General features: G+C 57.4%; 1 protein-coding gene across 1 annotated transcript in view; it reads left to right on the forward strand.

Annotated features, from left to right (window-relative positions):
- The window catches only part of CAPN2 (calpain 2), a 33854-nt gene extending 15406 nt beyond the window's left edge, over positions 1-18448 (forward strand). Inside the window, exons 7-21 of the mRNA XM_045537097.1 lie at positions 778-863; positions 2251-2325; positions 3083-3243; positions 5316-5485; positions 6065-6076; positions 7510-7721; positions 9548-9584; positions 10157-10222; positions 11353-11410; positions 12839-12903; positions 13822-13890; positions 14451-14529; positions 15416-15532; positions 15800-15858; positions 17493-18448. Of these exons, the coding sequence (XP_045393053.1) occupies positions 778-863; positions 2251-2325; positions 3083-3243; positions 5316-5485; positions 6065-6076; positions 7510-7721; positions 9548-9584; positions 10157-10222; positions 11353-11410; positions 12839-12903; positions 13822-13890; positions 14451-14529; positions 15416-15532; positions 15800-15858; positions 17493-17516 (1290 nt within the window). The 3' untranslated portion in view covers positions 17517-18448. The remainder of the gene's footprint in view (positions 1-777; positions 864-2250; positions 2326-3082; positions 3244-5315; positions 5486-6064; positions 6077-7509; positions 7722-9547; positions 9585-10156; positions 10223-11352; positions 11411-12838; positions 12904-13821; positions 13891-14450; positions 14530-15415; positions 15533-15799; positions 15859-17492) is intronic.

Raw genomic sequence — 18448 nt, forward strand, 5'->3', positions numbered from 1 at the left:
CTTTTTATGTTGAAAAATTTCAAGCCTACAGAAAAGTTGGAAGAATAGTGTAACAACATCCAAACACTCCTCTAGATTCAACAGTTGTTGACATTTGGGCACATCTGCTTTATGTGTGTGCTTTTTTTTTTTATTTGAGTCATTTGAAAGTAAGTTGCAGATGCCGTAATACTTCACTCCTAGATACTTCACCGTTTATCACCTACAGATAAGAACATTGTCTTACGTAATCCCACGACTGTTGCCATGCCCAAGTAAATAAACTAATCCAGTAACAGCACCTCTAATATAAAGTCCATGTTTACATTTTCCCAGTTGCCCCAAACGTCCCTGCTCCTCCCGATCCACGACTCAGTCAGGATGCACACACGGCGTGCACCTGTCGCCGCCTGTGTCGTTTGCACAAAAGCTGCTCTGAGCTCCTGTGACAAAGGCACACCCTACTCTCGTCAGTTACGCCGAGTTTCAGAGGGAAAGGGCCAGCAGACGCTGGCGTGAGCTGCGTTCACACCCCGGGCTCGGGACAAAGGTTCGAGAGGCTGATCCTCCAAGAACTAGATTGTGGGAACTTTAGTTCCCATTTTCCAAAGCTGGGTGGCCCTGAGGACCTGGGGTCAGGCCCCTTCCTCCTCTTGTGACCATCCCTCATGCACAGACTCAACCCCCCAACACCCCCACCCCGGTGCCTCTGGGCTCGCGCCCAAGGGGGCTTTGGCCTGAATATTTCCAGGCCGGGCCTGAACTCAGCCTGTCCCTGTCTTTGATCTCACCCCGCAGGTTGAAAGCAGCGGGAGCCCGCAGAAGCTGATCCGCATCCGCAACCCCTGGGGGGAAGTGGAGTGGACGGGCAGGTGGAATGACAAGTGAGGAGGGCGCCGAGGCGCAGGGGGGCTGGCCGGGGTGCGTTCTGCTGGCAAAGCGGAGAGAGAGGCAGGGCCTGCATGCCGTGCTGAGAAACAAGGCCCTGGGGGACACGGGCCACGCTGAGGGGGCCTGGGGTGCAGGTGGCCCCTTGAAGGGTCTTTTAACCGGGACACCACTTCAGCATCTGGGGGCCTTGTCACACGCCCAGGCTCACTCTGTGACGTTCATTACTTCCACTGCCTCCCGGTGCGTCCCCTCCCAGCTCAGATTCACCCTTCTCTGGGGCCTTCGGGGAAGAAATTCACCCGGCCTCCTCCCAGGCACTTCTTCATTCCAAGGCTATGAGTTTTGTGCCGAGGACCAGAGAGACACCCTCTGTTGATGCCCGGGGCTTCCTGTGGGCCGGCTGGACCCACAACCGTTGGGTAAACACTTGCCCGACCGTCTCCTGCGGCTCCGCGCCTGCCCCTCCTCCTCCGCCCAGCACCCGCGGTCTGGCCTGTTCCCAGGCTCCCTCGGCCGCAGCAGAGAGACACCCCCAGGGCTTCCTGCCAGCTCGGCCGCAGAGGCCTGGACGGGCCACTCCTCACCAGATCTTCAGCTGCCCCTGAAAGAGCGCCAGGCCCATCTCAATGTGGGCTGTGCTATTTCATCTCTGATGGGCTGTGTTCATTTTCTGGACTCCGCCTTGGCCCATCTTGCAGGATAACTCGCCCGCTCACCTTGCCCCCTTGGTTGCATCTATAGAATGTTCTAGACCCTTTAAAGTGCTGTAAGAGTGTGGTCCCCAAACCCCGGGCCGGCTGCATACTGCACAGCAGGAGGTGAGCGGCAGGCTGGCGAGGGAAGCTTCGTCTGTATTGACAGCCGCTCCCCATCGTTCACGTCACCGCATAAGCTCCGCCTCCTGTCAGGTCAGCAGCGACATCGGATTCTCACAGGAGCACGAGCCCTACTGTAAACTGTGCTTGGAGGGATCTAGGTTGCGGCTCCTCATGAGAATCTAAGGCCTGAGGATCCGAGGTGGAGCTGAGGCGGTGATGCTAGTGCTGGGAGCGGCTGCAAATACAGATGATCATTAGCAGAGAGGTTGGACTGCACAGTAAATGTCATGCGCTTGAATCGTCTCAAAATCTCCCCCCAACTCCCAGTCCATGGAAAATTATCTTCCACGAAACCAGTCCCTGGTGCCAAAATGGTTGGTTACTGCGGCTGTAAGAGTATTCAAGTGCAGCTCTTAGCCAGATGTGGGTTACTTGCCCCCTTTCTAGAGTCTGGGCTCTCAGAGGTGAGAGTGGATGTCCCTGTTCCTCAGCACTGGGAAGACAGGAGAAGCCATTGTCACACACGCATTTCTCGTGCCTCTCTCATTGCTTTGTTTTCCAGCTGCCCAAACTGGAACACGGTCGACCCAGAGGTGAGGGAACGGCTGACCAGACGGCATGAAGACGGGGAGTTCTGGTAAGGCTGGGAGAGGCTTCGGGGCCTCGATGTTCTTTACTAGAAAACTGCTAGTAAGAGCGTCTGCCAAAGTGAGTTTATCATGTCGAGGGCACAGAAGCTTGGGATCCTGGTTTTGTTATTGTTTTAAATCCACTATAAGATGTCCATCATTGAAAGGGTGGAAAAAGAAGGAAAAAACTAAACTAACTAACTAACTAAATAAATTCACGATAAGATCTTGAACTTTGAAAATTCTTAAACCTCTTCAATTTGTCCGTCTCAGCCAAGGGGTTTATAAGCTGAGCAGCTTCCCAGAAAGGCTAAGTGGAATTCCTTCAGCAATGTTCAGGTCCCAAGAGGAAACAAAAGGAAAGGTGGGGCCTTTCTCCCCACCGAGTCCTGGAGATTCACCCCAGCCCCTAGAGAAGCCAGTCCCTTAGTGGGCAGTGGCTGTGTCTGCCCCCTCTGAGGACCAGCCACATCTGTGCACACACGTGCGCTCTGCCAGATGGGGCCCGTGTGTTGTCTGGTTTGGGATTCATGGCTCCCATCTCTACAGACGGGGGTTCTGAGCTTCAGGAAGGTTCAGGTCTCCTGCTCAAAGCCGCCCGGCTAGAAATGGCAGCTCCGGGGCTGGAATCTGGGCCTTCCGACCCTGGACCTGGGGCCCACGGCTCGGCCCCAAGACGCTGCCCTGCCTGGCCTTGGCGGAGGGTCCGGGTTCACCGGTGTGTCCTGTCGTAACCCGGGACGCCGGTGTCTCTGCTCCGGCCAGGATGTCTTTCAGCGACTTCCTGCGGCACTACTCCCGCCTGGAGATCTGCAACCTGACCCCCGACACCCTCACCAGCGACACCTACAAGAAGTGGAAACTCACCAAGATGGACGGGAGCTGGAGGCGCGGCTCCACCGCGGGCGGCTGCAGGAACTACCCGAGTAAGAGCCGCGGCCGCGCGGCCCCCCGAGGCCAGGGCGGCCCACCCCCACCCTGAGGCGCAGCCCCAGCCTGGCAGCCCCGGGGGCAGCTCCCACTCGCTGGGACTGTCTCTGTCTTCCCTCTCCCCAAGCCTCGGTCTCAGCCCTTCTCTCTCTTCTCGGCCCCGTCGCCCCCTGCATTCATTTGCTGCCCCCCAGGTAGAAGCCAAACTTGCTATTTCTGTGATGTCCTCTCCAGGCCTGGTTTCCCGGTGCCCACTCTGACCTTCCACCGTGCCCACCGGGGCGGTGCTCAGTCCCCCTCACGCCCACGAGCTCCTTCGTCCACCCAAACCCAGGAAGCCGAGCTGGGGGGCCCTCGGCCACGGCACCCACTGGGGCCCCCGCGGAGCAGGCCCCTCTGTCGCCTGCAGCCCCCTCGTGTGCCCGGTTCTCTCGGCAAACGTCCACTGGGCCCTGCTCACGCCAGGGGAGGGTTTCTCCCTCTGCCCAGCCCGCCCCGATCCCTTTGGCTCTTCCGCCCTGACGGCTCAGTCCATCAGAACTGACCAATCACCACGACAACTGCCAGTTACAGAGCAGAGGTGGCAGGGACTGTCCTGAGAGCTTGACATACAGGCTGAGCACCCCTAGTCTGAAAGGCCACAGTCTAAAATGCTCCAGAATCCGAAACTTTTCGAGCCCCAATATGACAGCCCAAGTGCAAAATTCCACTCCTGATGTTATGTGACAGGTCACGGTCAAAATGCAGTCAAAACTTTATCTCGTGCACAAAATTATTTAAAATATTATATAAAATTACTTACTGCTCTAGCTCAAGTATGCAGCCACCAAGTGGGGGTTGCAGGCATGCCGGGAAGGCCCTCTGCTCCCCCAAAACACCTCTCCTGGATCAGGGGCTGGCAAACTCTCTACAGGGCCAGATGGCGAACACGTTTGGCCTTGTGGGCCATTCAGTCTCCATGGCAACTGCTCAGCTCTGCTGCTGCAGCCAGAGGCAGCCACACTTAGCCAGTGGATGTGGCTGTGTTTCAATAAAACTTTATTTATAAAACCAGGCAGCCGCCCGCAGGGCCATAGGTGCCACCCCCTACACAAGGTGATGCCTTTAATCCCACAGTTAGAGTTTTGTCCCATTCGGTTTGGGGAAGCAATGAGCACAATCCCCCTTAAACGTGAATGAATCTCAGATCCTTCCGGTAACGGGTTTTGGAAGAGAGGAGGGCAGAGAGACCGTGGGGTGGGCGAGGGGGTGGGCCTGAGACAGGATGCAGAACCGGAGGCTGAATCTGTGCACGGGACGTGCTGGCCCCTGGGCTCCCCGAGGGGCAGGGGGCGGCTACTGTGCAGGGAGAAGACGCCCGTGTCCCCCCAGCCAGGCCCGTCTCTGGCCTCCGCGTTAGAGCCCAGCGAGGGGAAGGGACCACCTGCCTCCCGGGTGACAGAGCCATGCCCACGACAAGCCAGTCGGAGGGCCAGAGAGAGAACTGCAAGGGGAAGTTTCCAGCTTAGGTCTCCATGACATTCAGACACGTGCAGGCCGCCCTCTCTCCACGGACCACCGCTCGGCCCCACCCGGCCCCGGGTTCCTCTGTCCCCGCCGTCTCCCGCTGTCTCTGACCATCTCTTGTCTCCTGCCATGTCCCCTCCCCTTCCCCGCTCTCCCTGCAGCCCCCGAGCCTGAGTCCAGGCTGCCCCCGAGCCCCCTCTCCCCGGCCCCCGGCTCGCCTGCTCAGGGCTGGCCCTCTGTCCCCTCTCCCCACAGCCCCCCGAGTCCCCTCTCCCCAGCTCGCCTGCTCAGGGCTGGCCCTCTGTCCCCTCTCCCCACAGCCCCCCGAGTCCCCTCTCCCCGGCTCGCCTGCTCAGGGCTGGCCCTCTGTCCCCTCTCCCCGGCTCGCCTGCTCAGGGTTGGCCCTCTGTCCCCTCTCCCCGCAGCCCCCCAAGCCCCCTCTCCCTGGCCCCCAGCTCGCCTGCTCAGGGCTGGCCCTCTGTCCCCTCTCCCCGCAGCCCCCCGAGTCCCCTCTCCCCGGCTCGCCTGCTCAGGGCTGGCCCTCTGTCCCCTCTGGCTGCAGACACTTTCTGGATGAACCCTCAGTACCTGATCAAGCTGGAGGAGGAGGACGAGGACCAGGAGGACGGGGAGAGCGGCTGCACCTTCCTGGTGGGGCTCATCCAGAAGCACCGGCGGCGGCAGAGGAAGATGGGCGAGGACATGCACACCATCGGCTTCGGCATCTACGAGGTGCGGCCGAGCAGGGGCCGAACTCCCAGCTCCCCTCCCCAGGGGCGGAACCGGCCGAGGGCAGGGGGCTCTTCGGCCAAGGAACACGCGGCCTCCCCCGGCCCCAGGCACCACCTCGTGGGCTTGGAAAGCCTGTCACCGGCTTTCAGAGTCGGGCAGGACCCCGGCGATCCTTCGGTGATCGTATTTTCGAGATGAGGAAACCGAGGCCAGAGAGGAGGGGTGACTTGCCGAGGGGAGCGCAGAGCCTGCTGCCTCCTCCGCCTGGGCCGGGCCCCTCTGCGGGCGGGAGGCAGGGTGGGCTTTGCTGCAGCCGGCCGGGGCCCTTGTACAAGTCGAGCCCCGGGTCTGTGCCCTGCACACTGCGAACGGTGGTGCGGGCTCGTCCCCTGGTTGCCGTGTTGTAAGAAGATTTTTTCCGCTGAGATGCTTTGAGCTCCTTGGAAAACAGTTACCCTGTTGGCTTCGCTGGTACCGCCAATGCCGAGAGGGAAGGGGGCAGCCAAGGAGAGGACCACAGCAGTGACATCCTCCTGCGCTGCTCTCCTGGGATCTGAACTGCGCCTCGTTATCTTGCAGGTCCCAGAGGAGGTACGTCTGGCACGGTGGCCCTGTCCCGGGGGGCTCTGGTCCACCCACGCGGAAGAGGCTCAGACCACTGGTACTCACGTCGTGTCGTGAAGCTGGGGCAGGAGTGTGAAGAACGAGTCCTTGCCCCCTCTGGGCCCCTCGGGGGTGCTCGGGTTCTAGATCTCGCAGGTCTAAGCTCAGGGCAGGGAACCCCGGGAAGTCCCTGTGGGGCTTGTGTCTCCCTGAGACCTGGCAGAGCCCGCACGGGGCTTGGTTCCGGGCGGACGTCCCCACGGTCCCAGCACTGCACGAGGCTCTTCACAGAGTCCTGTGTGGCTCTGGGAACAGCCTGAGTCAGGGACACGATGGACCCTGCAGACTGTACTGTTAGACAACGTGGGAGCACAAAGCAACCGGGACCCAACTCCCAGGCTGTGTGACCACGGAGAAGTCACACGTCCTCTCTGTGCTTCAGTTTCAGTAAAACCGGTCAACCGCCCACCTCGCCAGATGAGTTAGCTTATGCGAGCGCGCTTGGGCCCACAGTCAGAATTAGCTGCATCAGCTGGGTGCACAGTGGCTGGGACTTTACAGGTCCCAGTCGTTAGACTGGACCCCCAGGGCCCTCGACCCACCCAGCTGCGTTGCTGTCGTAGCAAGGCCGTTGCTGTCGTAGCAAGGCAGCGCCATCGGCGCGTGTGGGCGTTTTTGGATCCCGCTGCAGGATATTTGGGGGGAAGGGGCCGTGGAATGAATTGTAGAGTCCCATCTCACAGCGGCGTCTCTGCATTGCGTGTCCTGGCCCCAGCCTTGGTCTGACGGCCACACTTGGCTTAGGAGCCGGGTCCTCTTCTCCACCCTGGTCCCGTCTCTGCTTTTACTGGGGACTCCGCGGGGGGCTGGGGCATCTCTGCAGGGGGCCGAGGGGATGTGGCGCTGCCTGCTGCTCATGCTCTGAGTCCCCAGTGGGCATTTGTGGTGGAAAGTTTGCTTTTTTTTGGTGGGGGGGGCGGACAGAGTCTCACTCTGTTGCCCGGGCTAGAGTGAGTGCCGTGGCGTCAGCCTAGCTCACAGCAACCTCAAACTCCTGGGCTCAAGCGATCCTCCTGCCTCAGCCTCCCGAGTAGCTGGGACTACAGGCATGCGCCACCATGCCCGGCTAATTTTTTCTATATATATTTTTAGTTGTCCAGATAATTTCTTTCTATTTTTAGTAGAGACGTGGGTCTTGCTCTTGCTCAGGCTGGTCTCGGACTCCTGACCTCGAGCGATCCTCCCGCCTCGGCCTCCCAGAGTGCTAGGATGACGGGCGTGAGCCACCGTGCCTGGCGCCCAGCCGAAAGTTTGTTTTTTGTCTAAAATGACCCAGAGGTTGCCGCTGTAATCCTCTGATCTCGTCTGTTCGGGGCCTTCCCCTCCCTGTACTTGCGCTTTTCTTTCTCTCTCGGCGACAGTTGTCCGGGCAGACCAACATCCACCTGAGCAAGAAGTTCTTCCTGACCACGCGCGCCCGCGAGCGCTCGGACACCTTCATCAACCTCCGCGAGGTGCTCAACCGCTTCAAGCTGCCGCCGGGGGAGTACATCCTCGTGCCCTCCACCTTCGAGCCCAACAAGGACGGCGACTTCTGCGTCCGCGTCTTCTCTGAAAAGAAAGCCGACTACCAGTAGGTCCTTCGGTGCCTTCTCTGTCCCCAGCTGTCCCCGTCCCCGGCTCTGCGCCTTGGCCCCTGGAGGGCTCCTGACTCCTCCAAATGTCACCTTCTTTCTCCATGACACCCACGTGCCTTGAGGGTCAGTGTGGGGGTTGGGCGTTTTGAAGAATTTTCAGGGTTACCTTCAGGTAAACAAAGAAAAAGCCGCTCGGGGCATGTTTGGTGGGAACGGGCTGGTTGTAGAGTGAACTGCAGAATCTCCTTTCGCGGTTGTGTCTCTGAATTATCCAGTTGTCACTCTGGTGACCTGTGTCCCCCACCTGTGAGCCAGTCCCCTCCTTCGGAGACAGGGGGGCAGTGCCGGCGTAAGTCCCTGTCGTGTCACCAGGTCTCCAGGTCCCTCCCGGCGTCCTCTTGGGTCCCAGCTGTTGGGGACCCTTTTTGGCAGACACCACGGCTTCCCGCTGCTGTCCAGGTGGCCTCAATTCACAGTGGCATCTGCCACTTTGGCTGCTGCCTCAACCACGTGTATCCGTTGGGCACTTGATTGGCAAAGACAGAATCGACACTGGGCAATTGAAGCAAAGGAAATTCGCCGAAAGGCCACGGGGAGGCTCCCGGACTACGGGGCGGGGATGGGCCGGGAAGAGCAGGAGCCAGGGATGTGCTGGGGCCTGCGATGACCCCTGTGGCCTCAAAGGCTGAGTGGGGAGGACCGGGCTGGGCCAGGCACCTGCCTGCCGGCTCCTGACGGGGAAGCGGCCACGGGAGGCTGAGGCCTGGACCTGCCCCAGCTCCAGACAACACAGGACAGAGAAATAACCACCCTGGGGCGGGAGAGGAGACAGTGCCAGGCAGCTGGGAGCCAGCAAGTGCCACTAGGGCTGGCTGCAGCCCCTGCCACCGACAGCCTCTCCCTTTGCTAAGCTCGCCACGGGGACGGTCCTTTCCTCTGAGCTCTCAGGACCTTGGGGGAGGCTGGTGTGTTCAGCTCAGTCCTCACCGACAAGGAAACAGGATCCCGACCGAGTGGCATTGGAATGACCCTGTCTTTTGTCAAATCCAGTCTCCCTCCGTGTCCCAGGGAAGCCTCAGTCCCCTCAGCTCCCTCAGCGTGAGCCACCCACCCGACAGGACACCCACCCGCCAAGGCTCTGACCTCCCTGTCACAGGGTGTTAACCCTTCTGCTCCAGTTCCCTCTGTCAGCACCCAGAGGTCCCCTCCTCCTTTCTTCTGCCAGGCTCGGCCCTGCAGAGAGGACTCCTGGCAGCCTGTTTCAGGTCGCGGGGGCCCAGGGAAGACCCCCAGGCTTACGCCCTCGCCGTGGAGCAGAAGGGCCGGCCCTGTCCGCGGGGGCTGTGCACAGGACAGACTAACCACAGACCTCGCACGCAGGCTCCGCACTGCCCGCCTCTGCAGCCCGACACGGGACAAGCGCACAGTGGTCTACACTGCCTGACTCTCAGCATGGAAGTCTTGCCATGGCAAAGAGGGTTTCCCGTGGAACTTAAAGCCGTTCCTGAAAGCCGGGAACAGAGCGAGCTGTCTAGAGTCCCTCACCATGCGGCATGGGAAGACAGTGCGAGTCGATAAAGACCAGAAACTAAAAACCCTCAAACTGCCCAGTGGTTTTGGTCCCAACACCTCCCTGAGACCACGCCTGCCTGTGTTTCTGTGCTGAGGGGATCCGCTATCGCAGAAACTGGGGGTGCAGAGAAATCCGCCCCCCACGCCCTGCTGGATTCCGCCCTGCGCTTCCGTCTGAGCCGAGACGTCCGCAGCGCTGCCCCCCGGGCCTCGCCGCCCTCCGCTAACACGGATTCCCTTCTATTTCCAGAGCCGTTGATGACGAAATCGAGGCCGACCTGGAGGAGGTACCTGTCCCTCCCCGAACCCCACCCGCCCTGTCCCGGGCAGCCCCGGGCAGAGGAGCAGGACAGTCCGAGGGTTCAGGACGCCCCCGGGACTCTGTGGGCCTGAAACTAAGCAGACGGGCCTCCGTGCTCAGCCGCCGTCAGAATCCATCCAGAACATTCCAGCTGGGCTTTGGGCTTCTGAGTCCCCACTAGAATACATCACAAAAGGCCATTTGGGTTCAGTTGGACGTCTGGCTGAAAACAATAAAATAAAAATAAAATTTAACAAAACCCAAAAAAACCAAAAAAGCCATTTGGGTTGGACGCTAGAGAGGATGCCCATGTGAGAATTAGACTAACTCCTGCCCACGTAATTTATATTCCCTCTCCTGTGTTTCACCTTGAAAAACAACTCCCTTATTCATTCTTCACACTGTCCTTTATCTCAGTCCCGATAACCTGGGAATTCAGGCCCAAGAGGGCAGGAGGACAGGGACCGTGGCAGGGGAGGAGGGGCTGCGGGGACGGGAGGGGGACGCTGCCGTCATTCTCCGCCCTGACGCGCCCTCGTCTCTGCACCTCCCTTCCAGGTCGACGTCAGCGAGGACGACATCGACGACGGGTTCAGGAAGCTGTTCAGCCAGTTGGCAGGGGAGGTGGGTGTCCCCAAAGCTGTGTCGTGCCGGGAGAAGGCTGGGTGTGTTCTCCAGGGGACTTCAGTTAAAGGGGGAGGAAACAAACCGAACAAGAGTGACGAGGAATCGCGAGCGTGACTCAGATTGTCCCCCCGAGACCTCCGCACGCTGCGGGGGCTTCTGTGCCCGTGCTCAGCCCCGGCTCTGAGATTCCCGGGCTCCCCTGGCGGCTGTTCCGTGTTCCCCGTTCCACACCCGCTGAGGCTGAAACTCGGCCCCTTGCCCTTGACTTCCGCACAAACATTTCGGGAGACGGAAGCTTTCAAATCTCGATGACGCGGGCAACTTCCAAGACAGTATTAGCCTTCCCTGATCTTAAAATCCCTTGGCCATTAAGGCTTCTGACGAAGTTATTTAGCCTCTTTCTTCCCAACAACTCCACAAAGAAGTCATCCTGCTTCACTACGAGGAGGAACATGTCCACCACGGAGCCCCTCCGGGTCCCCTGACTTGGCCAGAGGCTTGTCCAAGTGCTGAGCCGGCATCTCTGCCCCCTCCCACCTCCCCAGAGTCCCAGGGGAAGGGGGCATTGGAGTCCCCTTTCCCGCTGACTGAATAACACGCACACACACACCACAAAAGCCAACAATGACTACGGTCAGTCCTGGTTCTAAACACGGGTGCCTGTCCCTCTGTCACATAAACGCGGAGGTGGACAGAGGTCCCTGAGCCGCTCTGAGGAGCCTGGCGCAGGGGACCTGCTCCGTGGGGGGCTGGGCTGGTCCCTGGAGACAGCCGGTTCCAGGCAGTTTTACAAGAAGCCTGAGTTTTAAAGGATGAAGACACGTCGGATAGGGGGAGTAGTGTCAGAGAGCTGAATGCAGAGAAACCACAAACGGGGGTAGAGTGTTACTTACTTATGTTCTGCACAGCAAATGGAGGGTGGTCTCTACCCAGAGCGCGCTGCACATTCAGACCCTGTGTCTGACCCGGGCTCTGTCGGTGCCACTGAGGTGTGGCCTGGGGACAGCAGCACCAGCACCTGCGTTGTTAGAAATGCATGTTCGCAGACCTGCTCCAGGCCCCCCGATCTGCCCAGTCGCTGGGCAGCTCCCCCGGGAGCCAGTAACAGCGTCTGGTTGTGTCCACAGGACGCAGAGATCTCTGCCTTCGAACTGCAGACCATCCTGAGGAGAGTTCTAGCAAAGCGTGAGTGTCCCCTCCTTGCTCACCGCCCATCCTGCCCTTTCCCCTGTGGGAGGGAACATGGAAATCCTCCCCCCACTGCTGGCTGCTGTGCTAAACCATCGCTCCCTACACCTATGTAATCCCTGTCCCCGGACCCGCCTCCCAAGACGGGGAGGAAGGAGGTTCTGTGTGATGTGATGAAAAAGAGCAAAGGTTGCCAGGGGCCAGAGGTCAAATCCAGGGTTCCACTAATCACTAGCTTCATGATCCAAACCACGTTATGTAACCTGACTTGTTTCCTTATCTGCAAAATAGGCGTATCACTAATTACTTCGCACGCGGGGTTGAGGCCGGGCGTGGTGGCTCACGCCTGTAATCCTAGCGCTCTGGGAGGCCGAGGTGGGAGGATCCCTTGAGGCCAGGAGGTGGAGGCTGTAGTGAGCTGTGATCGTGCTCCAGCTCGGGCAACAGAGAGCCTCCCTCATAAAACAAAAAAAACAAAGCGTGGTTGAATGTCTTAAGTGACATCCATGCCTGGCGCAGGGCTTCCCCCGGGCTGGCCTCCCTGATTTCCCAGGGAGGACGAGAAGATTGTGTTTACCCCTGAGGCCGCCAGGCACAAGTGAGGTCACAGGGCTCTCCAGGAGCCGGGGACTGAGGCCTCATTGTTTCTGCACAGATGGAGGCGGGGGTGGGCAGTGGGAAGAATCAGGCCAGGCCTGAGTCCCCAGCTCCTTGCTGGGGCAGAGAATTTGCTTCGCACAAGCGTCTGAGCTCAGAACCCTGCCCCCGCCGCCTGGTGGCTCCAGCCTCGGGCCCACAGCCTCACGCCTGCACCCAAAAGGGGGTCGGTGCCCAGAGTGGCAGCTCTGAGGCAAGTTGGGTTCTAGCCTTTTACAAGGACGTAACAAAAAGGCCTGTCTCCTCATGAATTCTGGGGGGAGCCAGATTCACACTGGTGACAAGGGTCTCAAGCCACCTGCCACGGCCAGCTAGATGGGTCTCACCTAGCATAGGACACAGCAGCTCACAGGTCCTCAGGTTTCGCAATCAGCTGGGGACAGGGACACTCCAGAAACGTACAGTTCAAGTAAACTTCTTCCTCTCCGGGCACCTGCTGTCCGTTCTCTTCCCCGCCTGCCAACCACGGGTGACTTCACACCCCGTGAGCGCTTAACGGCCCAGCCGTTTATCATCATTTTATTGATTTAAAAAGCACCTTTAAGCCCCTGTCTGCCCGTGACACACACACAGACAAGTCAGGGACACGTATGACGTCCACTGCACTGGCCTGGTGGCAGCCACTGGCCACGTGTGGCTATGCAGAATGATTTCGGTGGCTGCTGTACTTGGAGGATGCAGATAAAGAACATCTCCATCGTTGTAGAAAGTTCTACCAGACAGCATTGCCCTGCAGGATTCTCCTGTCTCACTCATTCTGTCTTTCAGGCCAAGATATCAAATCCGACGGCTTCAGCATCGAGACCTGCAAAATCATGGTTGACATGCTGGACGTATCCTTTCCCGTGCCCCGAGGGACAGTGGCTGGGGGGGCGGGTTCGGATCTCGCTTGGAAAGAGGCAGACACGTCGACCTCTCTCCCCCGGGAACGGCCAGTAGCAGCCACCTCCCTTACTAGGGAAACAGAGTCGTCGAGGACGGGAAAGCAAAGCGCCGAGTCTCCCACCCACCCCGACAGGCAGATGCGGGTCTGCCAGCCGGGTCCGGGGCCTCCCGGGCCGGTGCAGGAAATTCCTGACAGCACACCGGCCACCGTCTGCCCAGAGCAGCTCCAACCTGTTTCCTGAGTGACGGTGTCTCCATTGTTTCCCCTAGGAAAATAGTCCCTAAACCACAGTATTTCTGACGGGAATCTGTTCTGCCTGGTCAAGATTTTCTCCTCAATTTGTAGACAAGGGCCCACCTCCGTGAGCTTTCTCCCTCCCCTTGGCTCTAGCTCCTTCCTGTGCCACCCACCTGTCCCCAAGGCAAACCAGTCCTCCGTGTCCCTCCTTGTTTCTGATGCTTGATGAGAAGTGACAGTAAGGGACAGTCCGAGCTTGTGTGAAGTTTCAGGTAGCAGACGCTCGGCATGCACCCGCCAGCCACGATGTCTCTGAGAACACTGGGAACACTCCAAAAACAGTGAGGGCTTGGCTGCTAGAGGCTGTCTGAAGCCCTCTGCACACCACCTGATAGCTCATTCTTAGCAGGATCTGGGGTGCCCTCAGCACCCCCAGATTGCAATAGCGACCAGAGTCGGCAGGGAGCCAGGAGGCTCGAGCCCACCCTGCCTCCCACCCATGGGGTTTGGCCTGTGGGAAAAGCAGCAAAGGGTCCTGCAGATCCTGCTTGTGCCGGATCATCAGATGGTCCCCAGAGAGGACAGGCAGGTGACACCCAGACTCCGGGGCTTTCCTTGACTGGCGCAGTCGGACGGCAGCGGCAAGCTGGGGCTGAGGGAGTTCTACATTCTCTGGACGAAGATTCAAAAGTACCAAGTGAGACCCCGGGGGGCCCAGGGAGGGGCCGGGGCAGCGAGCGGGTCTGTCGGGAACATTCCGTGCACACACGGGAAGACACAGCCGCTCCTCCAGGAGGTGGGGAATGTTTCCAAGGGAGTGGAACTTGCCCAGGGCGGAGCTCAGACGAGGCTGGGCAAACGCAGACACAAAAGCAGGAACAGGACCTGCCACTGAAGCGGTCTGTTCCCCTCATGTGACCACGGGGATCCCCGAAAGGCCACCATCAAGGGTTTCCTGGAAAGGTCGTGTGGCCCCTTGGAGTTGGGTTTTTGACAGCTCAGATGCAGAACTGAGATGAGAACATGAGCCTGTGGGAGTTGGCGAATTCGCTTGAGGGGCGTATCTGCAAACCAGCTCACAGATAAAGGCAAAATCTTACCAGCTATTTAAGGCAGACGCGTGGGAGATTCTTCCCAGGCCCAACGAGAGGCACAGAGCTGCGAAAACCTCACCCCAACTCGGCACCTGCCACGGAGGTAACTTGCTGCCTGTTTTGCCCTGGCTCATGGTTCTTACAACTATTTCGCGCTTTCCAGAAAATTTACCGGGAAATCGACGTAGACAGGTCTGGCACCATGAATTCCTACGAAATGCGGAGAGCGTTGGAAGAAGCAGGTAACCTTTATAACTCTGTTCTCTTTCCTGTGTTTTATCTACCTGTAGAACAGGTGAGCACTTTGTCTGTATCAGACAATGCAAAATCTGGTGAGCTGTAGAGCAGGTGCTGGGTTAGCACAAACACATCCTTTCCGTTCCCCTGTAAAAGACGATCGGTAAAATGCAACGCGGTCCAGGATGCTCTGCCGTCTGTGCCGTCTCGAACCCACGTTTCCTGCGGAGCAGCCGGGCAGGGCGAGCTGGCAAAGCCAGTCTCGACAGACGCCCCCACGCTCCTCCTTCCCCGTGCGGGCTTGGTTAGGCCGAAGTGGAACGTCTCAGCTCAACCCTAGCAGAATTAGCTGTCAATATAGGACACAGCCTGTGGTCGGCCAGGTGTGCTTTGGGAACACACGTGACGACGTGAGGTTGTTCACTCTATTGGCTGGGACATCCCGCGGCCGCCGAGACCCCCAGATACTGCAGTTGAGATAAAGTCCGTCTCGGTCTCGCACGGCCATGCGGCTCCCTCGGTCCAGGGCTGGGAAGCGGGAGGATTAATCTAGTTGACCAGGAACAGCGTCTGCCACGCAGATCCAGAAAGACGCTGGTCTCCAGGATGATTCAGAGCTAAACAGAGGAGGCGTGGTGGACAGGACCACGGAAACGGGAACAGACAGCAACAGTCGCATGTGTTAGTCAGCAAGGAACAGGCAGGGCGGAGGTGAGCGGTTTGGGAACAGAAGCAACAGCAGAAGGTGCCGGCTTCACAGAATAAAACCCGTCTCCTGAGCACAAAAGCAATTATAACCGTAATTTAAATCGCCACGTTAGCTCCGTGGCCTCTGAGCAGCCAGACGGTGCAGTCCGACACCCAGCGGTCACCCTGTTCCCTTGGCTTCAGGTTTCAAGCTGCCCTGCCAGCTCCACCAGGTCATCGTCGCTCGGTTTGCAGACGAGCAGCTCATCATCGACTTCGACAATTTCGTTCGCTGTCTGGTTCGGCTGGAAACGCTGTTCAGTAAGTGGGTGTTTGGGGAAAGGCCCGATTCGGTTCTCTCGGCATCACAGCAGCCTGCCGTCCACCTCGGGTGGCACCACCTGGCCCGGGGACAGGTCCCTCCGGGAGCTGAGAATGCAGATCCCTCTTTAGTGTCACTCATTTCGAGGAGGGAGGGAAGAGCGAGCTGTGGCTTTCAGCGATGGCAGCTGCCAAATCAGGGAAGAGGACAGCGTGGCGTCTGCTCCAGCTCCCTCGCTCACGGCACCCTCTCCGCTCCCCCCACAGGGATATTCAAGCAGCTGGACCCGGACAACACGGGAACCATAGAGCTCAACCTCATCTCCGTAAGTCGGCAGCTCACACCGCCGCCTCCTCCCGAGGGGGCGGGGGGCGGGAAGACGGCTACTTGGGTGACCTGCTTTTTACAGTTTCGCTTTTAACATCTTTCGGTCCGTCGGGGACAGGCCTGTAGACGGTCCTGAGATCCCACGATGCATTGGAACCTGCACTTGTTTCCCAGCTCCCTAATGATTCTCAAATCCAGAACAGCACCCCTGGCCCCCCGTTCCCGCCACCTTTGACTCGAGTCTATGCAACGTTAAACTAAGAAGAGGGTGACATCTGTCATTCTTAGAGCCGATCTACTGAAAATACTTTCTGAACAAATTACTTTTCTCTACTTCCTCCCCCTTTAAAATTAACAGGAGTAAGGAAGTCTGCCGTTTCTGGTTACTGTGCTCACGTGTCTAGAGCCCCAGCAAGGCCCAACTCTGAAATGATCCTCACTCTGAGTTAAGTCAGTGTCCCCACTGCACAAAGAGCAAAGCTCAAAGTGTTTTCCCGTCATCCCGATGACAGGAAGTCCTCTCCCTGAAAGAAAGGAGCCAGTTGGGATACACGCCGAGGAGCCCCTAGGCCCAGTCTCCGTTTCCTCTCTACTAGGGGAAGGCCGCAGGGGGCTGGCGAGGGGGCCGTGCCGGGTGGGATGGCAAAGGTGTCACTCCTACCTGCATGTGACAGAGGAGCAGAGTGGACGGGAGGGCAGGTCCGAGGTTCTGGCAACTCTTTTCCTTGAAATTTGAACTCTGGAGGAAGCCAGAAGCTAAATATCAGTAACTGCCCCACTCTGCTGTTACGCGTTAGAAAGTACCTTTACCCAGCTGGAAATGTAGCTTATCTGGTTACAAATGACACTAACTTGCTTAACACTATTAATACGTGTAGCTTGGGAAATAGCCCGCCCGAGACTGCGATCTGAAGTAGTCCAGACAGTTGTGACATGAAACACGCCGTGTGTTAAGTCCCGGAAGCTCAAGGCTTTTAATCACCTTGCTGGATATCGGGGTCCACCCCGGCCCCTGGGGTCCACCCGGCTTGCCCGCTGGCTCCCCCCCCAGCCCTCACTTCTCACAGTTCCCAGAGCTCCTCACCTCTAGCAGCCTTTGCTAAGAGTGACCAGAGTCCAGAAAACCTCCGCTTCCGTCTGCAGTGATTTTTAACCTTGGCTCCAGGTTTCGCTGTGTGGGCGGCTTTGCAAACGTCCTGCCGTCCAGCCCATATCCCAGACCTGGTCAATCAATCCGATTAAAGTTCCCGTGTCACTCTAAGACAGAATTAAGGCAGAAAACCACACATTTTGGGGAAAGCGACATTCCTAACTAACTTCTGACGTGATGCTCAGCGGCAGAGATGGGAAAATGCCGATTTATATGTTGTCTGAATTTCACTTTTCATGTATGCCGTCAACCCCGTAATACAGTTCACAACCACCTGATTCAAGTAACACAGAGACCACTGACCTTGTGTGAAAGACTCGACACTAGAAATTATCTAGAAAAAAATCTAGGTGCACTGCCATCTTAGCCCTTGATCAGCTTTTCCGGTACAACAGTTTTTCAAAACAATCTACAGGGACTCAAATAGCCTTTCATTTTAAAAACGGTCACTGAGCTCACTTCTTTTTCTCTCTTCCTCACAGTGGCTCTGTTTTTCAGTACTTTGAAGTTAGAACTAATCTGCTCGAAGACGTCTCGTGACAGAAAATCGGCCAAGGACTAAGCTTCCACAGAGAAACACTCTGTATTGGACCTCAAAATTATGGGAACATTTACTTAAATGATTGATTATAGCTGAAAATAATGATACTGTCTATTGGAGATAGAACTTTCACATATCAAAGTAAAGGATTTGCATATTATCATACTAAATGCACGTGAGTCGCTTAACCCTTGATAAGCTCAAAGAAAGCTTTAAATCTGTAAATAGTATATACTTTTTACTTTTCCACACTTTCCTGTTTATAGCAATATTAAATTAGGAAAAACTGCAGGGAGGTATTTAACAACTGAGCAAACATTAAGCCAATGGCAAAGGCCATAAAGCCCTTGCCGGGAATCTTTAAAGCAACTTCAAGTTTAAAAATGCACCTGTTGCATCTACCAAACGGCAGCCGGGATTACCATTTCCAACACACTGGGGAAAAGAAGCATCATGAAGCGATCTTGTGCAGGCATCTGAAGAATACAGGTGAGAAAGCATACCTGTGTCATTACAAGAGACAGGTTTTATATGACACTGATTGGCAGTAGCAAATCGTTCTTCTCAAACCCAAGTCCTTGACCGCATCTGACCGTAGGCATTTAGTCTTATAAGTGGTAGAGGGATGCTACTCTTGAACCAGGAGTCCAGTTTGCAAACCAACTGTGATAAAGGACAAAGCAAGCTGTTTGCCACCTCAAAACTTTATGGACGTCGCCCCTGTCAGCGTCTTGTCCATGGAGTTAGAGGAGACATCGCTTAGCAGTCCTGGTGGGAACGACACAAGCTTGTTTCCCGGCTTTCCTTTGGGAAAATGCTAGCGACATTATAAAACTATTGCCTTGTTGCCTTATCTTCTCCCAAATGTCCTGTTAAATAAAGAGTCGCCCCACGCGA

The sequence above is a fragment of the Lemur catta genome, chromosome 25, assembly GCF_020740605.2.
Source record: "Lemur catta isolate mLemCat1 chromosome 25, mLemCat1.pri, whole genome shotgun sequence".
In the NCBI taxonomy this organism is placed as follows: domain Eukaryota; kingdom Metazoa; phylum Chordata; class Mammalia; order Primates; family Lemuridae; genus Lemur; species Lemur catta.